Here is a 17,622-nt window from a genome sequence, read left to right as displayed (position 1 = left end):
TGGGAGATTTGGGAAACTAATACACCACCAAAGTCCAGCCTTACCAAAGTGCCAAGTTCCCTCTGTCGTATGGTCTAAGGAAAAAGGATAGAGTTCTGACACTGACCTGGTGGACTGGTATAACAATGAAACAGTGACTGAACATCAACTAATTGCCAAACACTGTTGGATACTTCCTGGCATGTTATGTAATTAATCTTCCCTCAAATACCTTGAGGTAGTTATTTTTTTAGCATTATTTAACAAAAGAAGACCCTGAAATACAGAATGGTCACTTAATCAGAAAATATTTATTAAGTGTCTACTTTACGCCAGGCTCTTGCTGGATGTTAGAGTAGTCAGTGACTTACCAAAGGTGATCCCGCTTGTAGGTGCCAGAGTCAGTGTCCAGATCCAGACCCTCTCCTTCCAGGTACAGTGCCCTTCTCCATCCATCATACATTGTCAAAGGCTGGAGCAGGAAAGCACAGGGTGTTTGGCAAATATTGACTAGTCCATTTGGGCTTCTATGGAGTATTTAACAAAGGAGAAAAGGAATTTATTATGACCAGCACAACTCACCATAATTTATGGTAGTCGTCTAGCAGTATTTCTTTCTATTAGTACCTATAAAGCAGTTTGCACTTTGTTACCTGAATTTCATTTCCGCTTGTGACCAGCATTTCAATTCGTACTCAAATATGCATGTAATATAAGCTGATCCTTAATAACAAGATAGAAATAATAGCGTTACATTATCTTTGGAGATATAGTTCAATGATTTAGACAACAATATTTCTATACATATTTTTTACCATATAGATATATAACAGTCCTGGAAAAACTATTTGAATATTACCTGAGGTTGAAGATCACAAAAAGAAGGTCACTTACTCTTTAGCATCATAATAATATGAATTCCCTGAATGTTTCATACAAACTTCCCCTGAGTGATTATTAGGATATAATTTTTTTTATGAGAAGTAAATTAAAATATCCCCTTTTAACTGTAAATTCGTCAGCTTCTACTTGTAATTCTGTTTTTCTGTGTATATTTTAAGGCTAAGATTTTGGTATATACAGGTTCAGGACTATTATATTTTGGGGGTAGATTATTTCTTTTAGCATCAAGTAATAACCTTTTTATCTCTGATTATGCTTTTTGTCTTAACATCTGCTTTTTTCTACCAGTAACACTGTAGCAGTATTCCCTTTGTTAATAATCATTGATATATTATATCTATCTCCTTACTTTCAATTTTTCCATGTCACTGCATTTAAAAAAATTTTTTACCTTCATTGAGATATAACTTATTCAGTCCTTTAAATTGTAAAATCCAGTGTTTCTTAGTATATTCACAGTTGTCAACCAAAACCACTATCTAATTTCAGAACACTTTTTCATACCACCAAAAGGGAACCTGATATTCATTAGGAATCGCTGCCCATTTCTACATCCCCTCAGTCCCTGGCAATCACTAATCTACTTTTGTCTCTATGGATTTGCCTTTTCTGGACATCTCAGATAAATGAAATCATACAACGTGGCGTTTTGTGTCTGACTTTTTTTCAACTTTTCACTTACCATAATTATTTCAAGATTCATCCACGTTGTAGTATGTGTCAGTACTTCACTATTTTTAAAGGCTGAGTAATATTTCATTACATGGATATATCACATATTATCTATCCATTAATGGATATTTGGGTTGTTTCTACTTTTTTGGCTATTATGAATAATGCTGTTATGCACATTCATAGTTTCATAATTATGACCAAACATAATTTTTTACATGGACGTATGTTTTCATTTCTCTTGGACATATACCTAGAAGTGGAATTGCTGCATCATGGGGTAACTCTACATTTAACATATTGAGGAACTGTCAAACAGTATTCCAAAATGGCTCCATCATTTCACGTTCCCACCAGCAATGTATGAGGGTTCCAGTTCCTCCACATCCTTCATCTTGTCCTTGCTTAGACATTAAAACCCCAGTCCCAAGCCCTTTTGGCCCTTCTCTGGTATAAATTCTCTGTGGGTCTTCACCATGTCAGTTCCCACCTATACAGTTCCAATGTATAGCTTTGCATTCCACGTGTTTCTGGCATCTGAATATTTCTTTTTCTTTCTTTAAAGATCATATATGAATTAAAATTTAAACGTAGTTTTACTTAATATTTTTGTGTATTTGTAGAAGGAGAGGAAAGGAGAGTGGATATGGGGGGTAGGCATTTGTACTGGATGAGTCGACCATTCCTAGAAGTTGAGCAGGTCAGTGGAATTGCAGTGATGATGAAGTGGCTGACTTAGAATTACATATGTTGTTTAGGGCTGGGGGCCAGAGTTTTTCTTCTGGGCTAACTTACTCAGACCATATAGGATCCATTATTATTGCTGAACTCATCATATCCCATATGAACTAACTGATCTTTTTGTTGTTATTTTACAGATGCAAGCTTCCAAAAATAATACTGAAAAGAAAAAGCCCAAATTTAGGAAAAGGAAAAGGTATGCTTTTTTAAATTAAAAACTATTATGATAAAATTGAAATATATATATATTGGTTTTAATTTTTATATGACATTTCCCCCTCGTTCTTAATTTTGTTTCTCTAGGGAAATACGTTTTAAATTTTCTAAAAGAATTAATAAAATGATAAGTAGTAGTCTTAGAAGTATGGAGAAAGTTTTATGTTGGTACAAATGTGTTGAACTATAAGTTTCAAAGATTAATATCATGTGAGCAACCAGATAAAAAGCAGGTTTTTAGTTTAAAAATAGGTAATGCAAACCAGAAATAAGCCTTTATAATAAGTCACTGATGACAAGTTTTAGTGTTTATCACTGAACCAGCCATACAGGTTATTTATTTTTTTAATGGATAGTAATCAGTGTTATGTGAAAAGGAGTCCTACTCAAAGACAAAGACTGGCCTAATATGATAGTCCTTCTCTTCTTCTTTGTCCTTTTTTAGAAGATGAATAATTAAATTTTTAAAAAGGACTTTCACTTCCTAATCTTGGCACTTCACAGTAACCCCATCAAATAGATAAGGGTATATCATAATTATCTCCACCTAAAAGATGAAGAATTTGTGCCTTAAAGAAGTTAAGTGACTTTCTCAAGATCTTCTGGTTAGAGAAAATGCATTTGAACAGATTTTTTCTGACTCTAAATCAGCAACATGGTGTAGTGGGAAAAACATGGATTTTGCAGTCTGACAGAATTTAGTACTGTCACGTTCAACCATTTTCCTATGTTGTCAAATTTCTTAGTTCCTCTGAGCATCATTTTCTTTATGCTCAGAATGAGAGTAACAATTACTTGGTAGGTTTTTGGAGGGAGGATTACACGAAAAAGGCTGTGTAAGGTGCTGGGTAGATTATTAGTGGTTTTCACCTAGTGAGAGCTCAGATCAGTATTATTTTGTTTTTCACTGACTTACTGTGTACAACAACAAAGAAAAAGTACCCCAAGGTAGGAAAAATATACTCATAATTTACAGTTACCAATGAATATACATGAACGGTCATTTAAATATACATGCTTGATCTTTTGAAAATAAATCTGTCAAATTCTTTTTCTAGGAAAGCTATTTTAAAATCATCTTTTGAACGTGTTTGTTCAGATGATGCCTTTTCAAAGGAAAACATGGGTATGTGAAGGCCTGTCCTGCTTTTAGTTCTTTTACCTGTATTTAATTCCACCAAATATAATTGTAGTCCTTTGAAGAGAAAAAAATGTACATGTATACATATATGAGAAGCATTAGTGGGTTTTTGGTATTGATTTACATACTAGGGCTTTTCAGTTGTCTTCAGGTTTCTATTCCCTCGAATTAAATTTTCTCTGGCTTTGTCATATATTTAATTTTTTAAAATAAAGCATCAGCAGTTGTGGGAGGAAATACCAGCATCAATACGCTTCAATCCAGACTTATCTATTCCACATTTATTGGGGTCCTAGGGGTTCCAAAGGGGGAGAAGGAAAAAAAGCAGCAGCCTAGGGCTGCCAGCTGAATTAATTGCCATTGGAGTTAGACCACAGTAGGGAGGATGTCACCTGCAGAGAGAAGTTCTTCACTTTCAAAAGCACTTTACTTTTCCTACATTTTCGTTGGTCTTGAAAAGCAGGCACATGCTTGTTTGCTAGGTGGAACTTTGGCAGCCATACAAAGAGGTTTCAAAGCCAGCTAAACCCAGAGACGTCATTGTGCCACACTCCCTCTCCTTGAAGCCACCCCCAGATCCTACGGGGCTCTCATTTCCATTGGCTAAATACGCCATTTGTTTTCAGTCTCAGTAAAGGAAAGGAAAGCAAGCAGAGGAAGGACGAGGTAGTTATTTTTTAAAAAGAAATTTATTTGGTTCCTCTCCTAAACCACTACAAAATTCTGTTGTTTCTATCTCTTCTTAAACTTATTCTGCTACTGCTTTCCCGCTATTTAAGGTGCTTTTTGGGTTTTTTGGGTTATTTTGTTCCTTTGCCTCACATGATCAGTTCAGATATTCCTGTAGAAAGGCAAAAGTCATTTTATCCCTAGGCTGAGTTACCACCAGGTGACCCTGATACTACAGCTGGATCCTTCTCCTCTCCAACTAGCACAGGATCCTACAGAAGAAATTCATGGCTGCCAGGAATCCACTGACTGGAAATGACTCTTCCATGTAAATGAGTGAACACATCTCAGTAGTCTACCACTAAAGGGAAGCCCTGTCAGTAGTCTCATGTTCTGTATGGCTCTGAAAGTCTCAGTAGTTAATTGTTAAAATAGTTTACCTGGGCTTCCCTGGTGGCGCAGTGGTTGAGAGTCCGCCTGCCGATGCAGGGGACACGGGTTCGTGCCCCGATCCCGGAAGATCCCACATGCCGCGGAGCGGCTGGGCCCGCGAGCCGTGGCCGCGGAGCCTGTGTGTCCGGAGCCTGTGCTCCGCAACGGGAGAGGCCACAGCAGTGAGAGGCCCGCGTACAGCAAAAAAAAAAAAAAAAAAAAAAGTTTACCTGATCAGTGTTCCACTCCTCAATCCCATTTGAACTAAAGAACAAAAACATCTAGTCTTCTGTGTTCTTTGTAAGAGCTGACTACTTCCTGAAAGAGTAGTTCTTTTTCAGTAGTTTGTACCCTCATCAAATTTTTTACCCACTACCCATATTTCTGTGGATCCCTTGATGCAGGCCTCTGAGATCTCTCATTTCTTCTTAGCTTAAGGTAAGATCAGTCCTAGATCGAGCAAGAGGAAAATTATACCGTCAGATTATTGAATCTCCACCCCACTTTTGAACCCTCTTTCCTTACACTCCCCGGTGCTAATGTGTCTCCTGTTAGTCTACTGCCCCCGCTGTGATATTCCATTATGGGTTTTATGCTCTACAGTTGCTTCTGTCTTTCCCTTAGTTAAAGATCCAAGGGAGAGTCAATTAAGTGCATCTACTTTACTTTTCCGAGTATCAGTTTCTTCATCTGTAATAAAGAAATGCAGTAGAAGCCCTCTTATCCAACAAAGAGAGGACTATTTCTGGAAAATAATAGAAAAAATTGAGGAATCATTAAATAAATTAAACCGTATATTCATGGCTGTATAAAGATTTAATCTAATGCCGGGAGGGAGAGATAAATTAGGAGTTTGGGATTAACATATACACACTACAATACATGTTAAATAGGTAAACAACAAGGACCTACTGTATAGCATAGGAAACTATATTTAATATCTTGTAATAACCTATAATGGAAAAGAATCTGGAAAAGAATATATATACACATATATATGTATATATATGTAAATCACTTTGCTGTACACCTGAAACTAACACAACATTGTAAATTAACTATACTTCAATTTTAAAAAGTGGTTATAAAAAGAGATTTAATCAAAGAAATAGCTATTTGTGGAGCATGTCTGTATTTTTTTGGAGAATTGCTACCAGGAATATCTTATCTTATATTTTTTTTCAGTGTTTAGGGACAAAAAAGAAAATCCATTGATGATGATGAAATAATAGTACAATAATAATAATGATAACGCCTGTAACAGTTAGTATGTGTCCTCACTTTTCGAAACATTTCATATATGTTAATTTATTTAACCCTCACAAGATCTATATGAGATAGATAAGGTAGATATTATTTTAACTCCCATTCTGTCAGTGGAGAAACTGAGGTACTTAATAGGTTACATGACTTTTCTAAGATCATATAGCTTCTTAAAATTAATCAAAGTTTGCAACAATTTCCTTGGTTGCTTTTAGTACCAGAAGCTTAAAGCTAAATTTATGGGTTTTCTTTACAGCACTTGTAGTTGGTCTAAGCATTTTTTAAATGTAATGCCTTTCGTATCTTCCTTAATGAATTGATTTTGACTTCTTTTATTTTCAGTCTTTGAGTCTTTGTCACTTGTTTTATTGTATCAGTGTTTTCTGTTGGTAAATACCTCATTTCTTTTTGGGGAGTAGACAGTGTGTTAAACTTTTGATAGATAAAAGATTGACATAGTACCCTGGATTAACTAATAATCTACTAACATTAATTAATAAGTTAGCAAAGGATGTGTTCATTAGCTGCCTGAGATAGGTGAGCATGGCAGAGAATGGATATAGGAAAGGTCTGGATGGTGGCTGAGCCCAGGTAGGAGATGAAAGCTTGAGACCTGGGTCTGGGGTGTAAAAGGCTAACGGGGAGAAGGGTGCTGTCTCCCATTCAAGGCAAACTTTGCCCACCTGCTCTTGGTTTGGAGTCACCTTCAACCTCTCGGCCTTTGTGCCTCCTGTTTCTGTTTGTGTCCCAGAAAGGTGTCCTCTTCTTCATTCCACTTCAGCCTGTATTTCACTCATCTCTACATTTAAATCATGAACACACAGAGGAGGGTTTGTGGTTACTTGAAAACAAAACAAAACCAAGTGCTTTTTCCTCCTCTTCACCCTCCTTTTCTGTAAAAATGGCTTCAAAATTTCAGCATTGAAATGGCCCTGAAAGTTTATTTAAGATGCTATTTTTCAGTGCCAGGTTTGAAATAACCCAACCAGTAGCCTCTTTATATAAGGGAGGAAATAGCTTCTTTAGACATTTAGTAGAGAAATAGAGAGTAAAGAAAACTTCATAAATATACATTTGAAGGCTTTTAAAATAGTGACTGATTGGACTTCCCTGGTGGCGCAGTGGTTAAGAATCCGCCTGCCAACGCAGGGGACACCGGTTCGATCCCTGGTCTGAGAAGATCCCACATGCTGCGGAGCAACTAACCCTGTGCACCACAACTACTGAACCTGTGCTCTAGAGCCCGTGAGCCACAACTGCTGAGCCCACGTGCCACAACTACTGAAGCCCGCAGCCCTAGAGCCCGTGCTCCGCAACAAGAGAAGCCACCACAGTGAGAACACACTGGGATAGGGAGGGTGGGAGGGAGACTCAAGAGGGAGGAGATATGGGGATATATGTATATGTATAGCTGATTCACTTTGTTATAAAGCAGAAACTAACACACCATTGTAAAGTAATTATACTCCAATAAAGATGTTAAAAAAAAAAAGCATGCACACCGCAACGAAGAGTAGCCCCCACTCTCTGCAACTAGAGAAAGCCCACGTGTGGCAACGAAGACCCAACACAGTGAAAAATAAATAAATAAAATATAAATAAATTTATTTTAAAAAGTGACTGATGTATTGAGACAAACAGTAAGTTATTTCTTATCAGGAATGGAAAAAAACACTGATTTATTTTATAAAAAGTCATTTTTAAAAGCCAGATATGGACTTCAGTATGAGAGATACTTTTTTCTTTCCTTTTCTTTTCTTTTTTTTTCCACTTTCTCTGCTTGATAGAGCAGCTATCACTCAACAACAAATTGAAGCAAGTCAGGAAAACTACAGGATAATGAGGACTAATAGAAGTTGATTGGTCATGCAGTTAGCACAGGCGTGCATTCTCTCTCTGTCTTTGGAGGAGATCATTGACCAATTTTGATAACCTAGTTCGTAGATTACAGTAACTGCAATTTCTGAGAATTATTTTTTCACTCTCTGCCTTTACAGTATAGGAATACCTGTTTAGAAAAGCCTCCTGTTGCTCTGGAAGTAGAATTTGACATCAGTCAAGTTGGTGTTATGAACCCTGGTTGATTCATGAAGTCATCCATTACTTTGTCTTCCCTTTGATCGAAAGGCAGTGTACATACTTTTCCAGATCACTTGAAAACAGAGAGGCTGCAATGGTGCTTGGCAATGACATTCATTATCATAAATTGATTGTATTTTAGTCTAGCCTTAGAAATACAAAGAAGTTTGTGTGCCATTTTTCCTTTACAGCAGAGCTCAAAATACATCTCAGCAGTGCACTGAATGTCAGTATCAATTTCCATAGACTCAGAATGTAAAGTAGGAAAACCCAACGTCTGTGAGTGGGACTGGGGAATTGGTGTGAAGATAGCCACACAGTTGTTATTAAGTGACAGGTTACTAAGTAAGAAATCGGTCATAAAGAGAGGTTAATCTCATTAACAAAACTGCTTCAATTAAAATGTACTTTCCTACAGAAAATTCTGATTCAGTAGACATGGTGTTGCATTCGTATTTTTTAATAAAGTCTCCACGTGATCCTTGTGCCCCCAGATTTTGAATATCATTGTTCTAGAATGTTATAGCTTATACTCTGTGTTCTTAGGCTTTAGCAGTTACCACAGAACACAGATCTGTGTGCTTACAACTAACATGTCAGTTACGGTTTTTGTTTGTTTGTCTTTAAACATAGGAACTGGTTCTGAGGTATGGAATGGCTTATCAGAAAGCTTCTTTCAAACTGTTTTTGAGAGTTTTCCACAAAGAAAACCTAAGACTGGCTAGGTGGAGATGATGAACAGAAAGGCTCGTTGGTCTGTGGCTCTTCTCTGGGGCCCCTGACCCTTAGTAGGCACGCAATAAACATTTGTTGATTAAATAAAAGAAGATGGTAATAAAATATGAATTCTTTTGAGCTGGAACGTCTCATGTTAATAACCTCTGTTTTTACCTTATAACATGCTTAGTTTACAAGGATACCTGTGTGTGTAAACACAAACACAAATGGATGTGTATATCATGCACAATTAAATTAAAATTAATATTATTGCTGGGAACACCTTGATATATTCATTGATAATATTTTAGCGCTGAAGGGTATGTCCTGCTTGGGTTCCATGAACTTTGAGCTGCACTACCTCATGTGATTTTTGGTTACTTGCCAATGAGCAGTCCATAATAGGGGTGGTGTGTCAGATTTGTATAACCAGAGTGGAAGGTGATGGGGTGTGTGTTCGTGGCCTTTCTCTTTCAATCATGCTGCCCTTGGAAGACTTCTCAGGGGCCCCATCAGTCTGTTTTGCAGGAGCAGGCCACCCGAGTCTCCTTCCCCTTATCTTTATTTCAACAAGACTCGGTATCAAATGAAAATGTTTGCTTTATTTAAATCGGGAATTCAGTGGATATTGTTAATCAGTGATTGAGTCTGTAGAGTTATAATAGGTGTTTATTTCTTTGATGGGGATATTATTTTATCTCAGCAAGTTCAATCAATTACCAGATTTTTTACATACTTATATATTTCTGTCACAGCACCAAAAAACCACAATTTTTATAAGTGTGTGTGTGTTTTTTTTTTAAATCAGATTAGGCAGTTAAGATGCATTGATATTTTGATTAGGAATAGACTAGTCTGGATTTAGCCTTGCCACTTAATTACATGGCTTCCCCTTTTAAACAGTAGCTTTAATAGTTTATTGCAGGGATTGACAAGTTGTGGCCCATGGTCTACCAGTTGCTGCCTGTTCTTGTAAATAAAGTTTTATTGGGACACAGCCACTCTCATTTGGTTTAAGTGTATGTGTATGGTATGCATCCAACAGCAGTATTGAGTAGTTGTGAGAGAGACCATCTGGCCCACAAAGCCTGAAATATTTACTCTCTGGTCCTTCATAGAAAAAAAGTTGCTGACCCCCGGTCTATAAATAACAATTTAGTTTGGTGCCCTTGGCTCCTTATTTTAAAAGTGCAAACTTCTAGTGAGCTTTTGATGTTTCAGGGATACTTTATAGTCTACACATAGCAAGAATGTAACCTACATTTTTCAAGGAATAATTATTCAATATAAAAGATTCACCTGGAAATCCATAGCAATTTCACATCAAGCAGAGGCCATATCTGAAAATTATACAAAGTATTTATTTTTTAATCTCATAACTTTAGAAAATGTCCTCTTTGGGGGTGGTTAATAGTATAAATTAGATTGAATTAATTAAGATATAACATTTTTGACTATATTAACGTTGTTTCTTTAGTTGTCTCTGAGACAGAACTTTTACTAAAAGAGCTGGAGCAAATGCTAGAGCAAGCGCGGGAGCCCACAGCCGCCCCTGATGAGTCTGAAGGGGAGCGCAGAGAGGAGACAGATACAGGAGAAAAGGTAGGGTCCATAGTGACCGTCAGGCCTAAACAGCAACTCCATACTCCTTAAACAGCAGAAATTGTTCCTGGATCTTCATTTTCACTATATGGGAAATGCTTTTCACTTCTGAAACTTGAGCCCTTGATTATCATGAGGTGAATAATGAACTAGTAGTAGCCTGTTGAGAAATCAAGATGCATCTATCAGTCTTTGAAAAAAGTATATTTGAGCCAAGGAGCTCTTTTATTTTAGATATTTAAGGCTGGAATGAAGAGAGATGGAGGGGCTCACTGTCATCGAGGGGGTGCCGATCTTTACAGTCAGGAGAAGGGCCAGGACAAGAGCAGCTCAGGAAACCTGCTCTGCCTGGTTCATGCACAGGGTTGACCTCCATGAGGACAAACCTCATTAGTAACATCCTGGAGGTGGGGTTTTTCACTGGAATCTATTTCACCATTCTTAACTAAATTGTCTTTTTCTTTTGGTCAGCTATATTGGGCTGAGAAAGGCCATGTGTGCTTACTGTATTCAATATTTATATATGAAAACAGAAATTTTGAGTTGGTTGACACTGCTCAGCACATCAGCTCCATGTCTGTTCAAATAAAATGAGGTACAAGCCCATCTCATTAACACAGAGCAGCAGTGTGGCAGGTGTGAGAAAAATAAGTCGTGGGGCAGACACTTCCACAAGGTGGTACAGCTGTTCCCTATGTAGTTAGGAAGAAAAACAGCAGTGGGGAGCCCTGGAACCTTAAGGTTTCATTCCTTCTCTCATTCCCTCATTTGGGTATACAGTGTGCCTGGAGTCTGGAGGGCAGTGGATAGGAGACAGGCTCAGGATACAGTGCCTACATGCCCATCCTGGTCCTGCCAGTGAGGACTTGAGGGACTTGGCAAGGTTGCCTAGCCAAGGGTGAAACAAGGCAAACCAGGAAAAGTGCTTTGCAGAGTAATTGACACTTAAGGTTGGCTGTTATTACAGATGAGAATTGTCAGTGGCAGCCGCTGGAGAGAGTAAGAGCTAAGAATTTGTCGCTTTGTCTCTTTTCCCATATTTTCACTTTGTGGAACTACCCATCCGCAAGTCTGTCTGTTCTGAGATGCAGAAAAGGTGGATTTGTAAGTGGACAAGATTGTTTACCCACTTTGGCTGATTTCAGTCAGAACTTCAAGAAGAATAAAGATGATTCTTAAATACCTCTTTGACTGAGTTAAAAATGAAGAAAATATACAGAATTTACAGTTGAGATCAAAATATCAAGGAAAATAAAATTAATGATAAAAACACTTGCTGAGCTGAAAAACATAATTGTTTTCTTGGTCAGCGATACCAACTTGTACTTGAATTTCCATGGGTTGTGAATGCCATTTTTCCAATTAGAGTTCCTTTGAAAAAAAACAAACAAACAAACAAAAAACTTGTTGTCCCTATATAGATCCTACCCTTTGTAGAACAAGAGCTATAGATTGGTGATATATATGTTGTATACATGTAGTTAATATACAAATTATTCTTTTCTAGCAAATGTGTGTTTTGTTTGAGCACCATATGGATTTTTGCAGTGGTTTTTTTTTTCAGTCTTAGCAGTTTGTCTTTTCAAAAATACAGCCAGGTTGATTTTTATAGAAATGTCCTGGAGCTTTTACAGCCACAGAATTGGCTTCTATTTTGCCATTATAACTAGTAACTTCATACCACAGAAAATTACTTCTGATTTTTATTTCTTAAGGTAAAATACATAGTTTTTATACATCACCAGCCAGGAGCTTGCTCTTTGTTTTAGATTCTTGTAATATTTTATGCTTTCAAAGTCATTTAGAAATTATAAAAATTAACCATTTTAACTTGCTGGTAGGCAGGTGAGTGCCGCCTGCTGACTGGTTCATAAGCTTCTCTCCACACTGAGCTTTACAAGTCTGGAATTCATGCCAGGTTCAGGGTACTTAGGGGTTTGTTCACTTTTAAATAAGGAGAATAGCAATGAGACCAACTGTCAAAGCTGGAGCAATTTACAGCTTAAAAATAAAGAAATGATCACCTAAGGGATTTCTCTTTTTTGTTTTGTTAGTAGGAAAAATTAATATGGGGCTTCCCTGGTGGCGCAGTGGTTGAGAGTCCACCTGCCGATGCAGGCAGGTTCGTGCCCTGGTCCGGGAAGATCCCACATGCCACGGAGCAGCTGGGCCTGTGAGCCATGGCCGCTGAGCCTGCGTGTCACGCCGGAGCCTGTGCTCCGCAACAGGAGAGGCCACGACAGTGAGAGGCCCGCGTACCGCAAAAACAAACAAAAATTAATATGGCTTCCAGAGGTAATACCACTTAACACTGAAGATGTGTTTTGTTTTTAGGAGAAAGTGGCCTTTACAGGCTAACACATCAAAAGGAGCCATCTGATAATTTTAAAGTTCTGAGCATGTTTATTCTCTGGGCACATAGTGTTTGAGGTATTTTCAAAGTTGTAAATTTGATGATGTTTTCATCATTCATTTCATGTATGAGGTTTCAGGTTGGTTACTCTCAAGCATTTATACCAATGAATTGAGAGTAGCAACATGAACAAAAAGCATACACACATGGATAATCAAAATCCATTTCTGTTTGTCATTGAAATACTTTATGAGATTATTTTCCTCAGTAGAGTCACCTTTCTAATTAATTATGTTCTTAGCTAATATTAACACTGGTTGACATGCCCTGACGTGAAAAAGAATGGGAAGGAATTAATTTCAGATTATTAAAAGAATCCACCTGAATAATTCACAAATTAGATAGTCCATATACAGATAAGACAGAGTTTACTGAATAATAATTATTTTAATAATTGTAATAAAAGGTACATTTTTGATACATGAAAGCACTTGTCTAAACTGCATGTCTTTTTTTAAAATTTATTTATTTTTGGCTGCATCAGGGCTTCGTTGCTGCATGTGGGCTTTCTCTGGTTGCAGCGAGCTCTTTGTTGCAGTGCGCAGGCTTCTCATTGAGGTGGCTTCTCTTGTTGCGGAGCACGGGCCCTAGGTGTGTGGGCTTCAGTTGTTGTGGCACGCGGGCTCAGTAGTTGTGGCTCATGGGCTCTAGAGTGCAGGCTCAGTAGTTGTGGCGCATGGGCTCAGTTGCCCTGTGGCATGTGGGATCTTCCCAGAGCAGGGCTCGAACCTGTGTCCCCTGCATTGGCAGATGGATTCTTAACCACCACACCACCAGGGAAGTCCCATAAACTGCATGTATTTTTTTTCTTACATTGTGTGGGAAGTTACCTCTGCCTTTAATGAAACTTGAAGTTGTAAATCTCGTGTGTGTGTGTGTGTGTGTGTGTGTGTGTGTGTGTGTGTGTTTGCATTGTTTTTGCCTGTGTTCTTTCCCACTAAGCTAGCACACACTCTGTTCGTAAGGAATGCAGATGCTTATGAGAAAATGAGAACAGAAAAGTGTGACTAAAACAGTTTTAACTTGTATTCCCCATAATAATCATTTTTTAAATAAACAAATATAGAAAACTCTCAGAAGTTTAATTTTAATGACAACATTTTTCCAAAGCATAAAATTAAAACTAACTAAAAATGTGTGATGTTGGAGAATAGAGACAGGACTAAATACTATGTTATTTTTACACTCACACACTTACTGTACGTTATACTTTACGTGGGGATCATTATTAGACCACCAGCAAATGGAACACCTTCTTAAGGAGTTACTGACAACTTTATGTTTTGTTCAAATAATTAAGTCTGGTCTTCAAGTAAATTTGATGACTTGTATGGTTATTTTTACAGTTATTGAAATGTGGCCCTGAAGCTCCTGTTGGCAGCTTGCTTGAGAACCACTGTGAAGAGGACTATCTTGTAATTGATGGGCTAAGATTAAAAGCTGGAGAATGTATTGAATATATAACTAACAGGTTTAAAGAAATAGATGCATTGATGTCTGCATTTTAGGGCATTACATATATTTTCAAAAGTTAATTATAAAAACATTTACATCTTTACATTTTCCCAAAGTCAAAACTTAAAAATGTTTAGTGAAATAGGTATACATTATACCAAAGTTGTTATTTCTAATAACTTTCTACTTTGTGTTTTGAAAATATCCATTGTTTTGAGAGTCAATCAAATGGTAATTAAGTTAGTGTTATAAATTTAGAATCTGAGAAACCCTGATATTTGTATTTATAGGTTTTTTTTCTTGTTTGCCTTAATTTTAAAATGGCTTATGAAACCTACTTCACAAATACATGCTTTACAATGATTATTTAGGCCCTTTGTTCAAATGTGGCTAACTGTTAAAATGACTGCCAATGCTATTATAATTCTTACAGATATTTCAAATCTAATATACTTAGAGAATGTGAATTTGTAGTAGAAAGAAGCTACTGTAAAATAAAAGGAAATAATAAAAAAATGGTTGTGTAATAGAGTTGGAGCTTTTCTTAAAAAACAAAAATGTCAATTGCCTTATATTATACTGGAAACAATCTTTTCAGCTACAGTTCCCTAACTGACTGACAGAGTCTATGGAGGGTCTTTGGAAGATCAGAATCCTGGACCCTTTTCCACTGAATCAGTATCTCTGGAGGTGAGGATGGGAAAATGTAATTTAAAATATATAGAGGTAAGTTAAACGTATTCACTATAGGAAAATCTAAAGAATATACAAAAGTAAAAGGTACATCCTGCAGTACCACTTCCTTAGCATCCCCCCTGGAGCCCCATTCCTTAGGGGTCCCCATGAATGGTTTCGGTGAGTGTCCTTCTCACTCATGTTCTGTACTCATCAACTTGTGTGTCTGCATATCCATCTCCAGTTCTAGCTCTGGCTCCCTCTCTATACCTCCCTCTCCCTGGGGGCAGGGGTAGGGGAAAGGGCATTCCACGCACATAAAAACAAAAACCAAAGCTTAAGCAGAGAAGAAAAGAGAGCATCTGGGCCCTGGTGTTGGTTGAAGTAGCTGAAGTGGAGTGTGATGGGGGAAGGTTGAGCCACAGCAGTTGAGGAGGCTGTGTACCCAGGCTAAGCAACCTGGGGAAGAGGTTCAAACATCTGAGGAAACTCACAGCAGTGCAGTGTGGGTGAGTGAGCAGGAGGGACCGTGGAGTCAAGAGCATCAGCGGACAGGCTACTTGGTTATTTGGTTGTGAGATCATGGGGGCCTGTATTATGGTGGTGCCTTGATGGAGAGAAGCAGGTAGAGTCAGGCTCAATTAACATGAGTGGATGATTAGGACTTGGAGATTGGATATAGGCATGGGACCAGGTTTCTGGTGTTCACAGTGCTGTTCACTGAGGTAGGAACACATGCATATTAGAAACGTAGGACACATGTCAACTTTGGGCCAAACTGTGTAAGTTCAGCTAAGAGTCTAGGCTGTTCGTGCTTTAACAAAATCTATGTTTCAACACCACACTATGAACCAGAGTGACTAGGAACAGTCTCTCCATACATCCTATTTCAATTCTAAGTGGTTTAAAACAGTGAAGGCTAAGGCTTCCTTTTTCTTCCAGCTGAATTTACTCCAGAGTATTTTAGAAAAACTCTTTCACTTTTCCTTAGTAGTGTGATTTTATATTCACAGCCTACGAAATATCTCAAGAAGTAATTGATCCTATTGTGTGTTACTCCTTAGAATCAACTATAAAAATGACTTCAACTGTATTTGCAAGACTTTATCCACAATTCAGGTGTTTAATCTGAACCCCAACTAGTAGGTCGGTTAGATCACTTAGAGCTAATTCGTCTTGGTGGAGCAGCCAGTCCTCATCAAAGTGAGAGTCCGTACGTAAGATGCTGAAATTTCCAGACTGAATTCGACTCTGCAGTGGTCGAAGTGATAGAGTCTGGAATGTCCACTGGAGTCTTTGTGAGCTTGAGCAGCTCAAAATGATGCTGCGAACAAACATTTGAGTTGGCTCTTCGGCAGAGGAAACTGCAGTCTCCTTCCAAGAGGCTGGGGGAGCCTCTTCATGTGAAGATACAGGCTTTCAAATTTCCAGATGGGATGTGCCCAGGAAGAGGATGAAGGTGCAGTCAACTAACATCTCTGTCCTCAGGGCTGAGAATCACGCCTGGCTGAAGACCCTCCCCGCAGGTAACATCCCATGTGGAAACAGAATGCCTGCCTTCAGATCCCGGTGCTGCCATCTACTAGCTGGGAGACCCGAGACAAGTTATTGAACTTCTCTGAGCCTAGGCTTCTTTCCATCTGTAGAGTGGAGGTTACTGTGAAAGGAAACAATCTACATAAAGTGTGTGTAACAGTCGGAACACATGGAAAAGACGCAAGTTATGACTATGAATGTCATTGGCTCAGAGCCTTTCCCCTCTGACTGCCCCTGCCATGCTCCTCTGGGTCCTAATAGACTAACATCTTCCTTTCAGCAGAGTCACAGGTGACACCTGCTCCTGCGGGTCTGGGACCAAGGATCTGATTAGCTGCCTTCTAGGGCAGGCCTAGAGGTGAGCAGTACCCTACGTTTATAGCCAGAGTGTCTAGTTGTGCCCCAAGGAAAACAGTGTAAGGAAATTGCATCTGCCTTCCAAGGGAAGTTAAACTCTATGTACACTAGTTACACCAGGTTTGATATGTGAGGTGTAAGGCAATATGTCAGGGCCTCCTGCCCAAGCATTTGAATTCGAGTAAGAGCCCCTCTTTGTCCAGTTTGAGGAGGCTGCCTGATCCTTTTTGGAATGATTTGGGCCAAGTCATCCCAGTCTACAGCCTCCATGAACTTAGGGAGGGTCAGCACCCATTGGAAGCTGGGTCCCCAGTTAGACCTGCAGACCCTGGAGAGTTGAACACTGAAGCCAGCTCTGTTACCCTATATTCTAGGAAGACCTGGTCCATTTGCCCCATGCTAGAAGCCAAATTCATTCAGGGATTTCCATTGGTAAGAGGCTTAGCTCTATCTTTACTGGAGACAAACTGTGTACATTGAATGGATTAGTCTCTTTTTGCCTCCAGTGGGACAAAGTCTTGCAAGAGTCTGTAATGTCTATAGCCTTGGCCTTACTGGCTCTGCAGTGGAGGCCGATGGGCCACAGATAGTTAACCCATCTACTATAGACCTAGGCGCTGTCATAAACTTTGCAGATCGGTCTAGAGTCTTTGTGGGAAAAAATGGTGGTTTGCTCATACGGACACCGGCGGGGTAAGTGGTGGGGGGGGAGGGGTGGTGGTGGTGGTGGGATGAACTGGGAGATTGGGATTGACATATATACACTAATATG

General features: G+C 38.7%; 1 protein-coding gene across 5 annotated transcripts in view; it reads left to right on the top strand.

Annotated features, from left to right (window-relative positions):
- The window catches only part of ZCWPW2 (zinc finger CW-type and PWWP domain containing 2), a 151,839-nt gene extending 137,057 nt beyond the window's left edge, over window positions 1-14,782 (top strand). For 4 of the 5 annotated variants that reach the window (XM_082639464.1, XM_082639461.1, XM_082639463.1 and 1 more), the window contains 4 exons: window positions 2,433-2,491; window positions 3,570-3,637; window positions 10,290-10,414; window positions 14,174-14,782. In XM_082639464.1, coding sequence (XP_082495590.1) covers window positions 2,433-2,491; window positions 3,570-3,637; window positions 10,290-10,414; window positions 14,174-14,335 — 414 coding nt within the window. In that variant the 3' untranslated portion in view covers window positions 14,336-14,782. Of the gene's footprint in view, window positions 1-2,432; window positions 2,492-3,569; window positions 3,638-7,138; window positions 7,349-10,289; window positions 10,415-14,173 lie in introns of those variants that run through there. The other variant, XM_082639465.1, reaches the window with a different exon arrangement.
- Window positions 14,783-17,622: the final 2,840 nt, after the last annotated feature.

The sequence above is a fragment of the Mesoplodon mirus genome (genome assembly GCF_964341445.2).
Source record: "Mesoplodon mirus genome assembly, chromosome: 12".
NCBI lineage: Eukaryota > Metazoa > Chordata > Mammalia > Artiodactyla > Ziphiidae > Mesoplodon > Mesoplodon mirus.
This window is presented reverse-complemented; position numbering and strand designations above follow the sequence as displayed.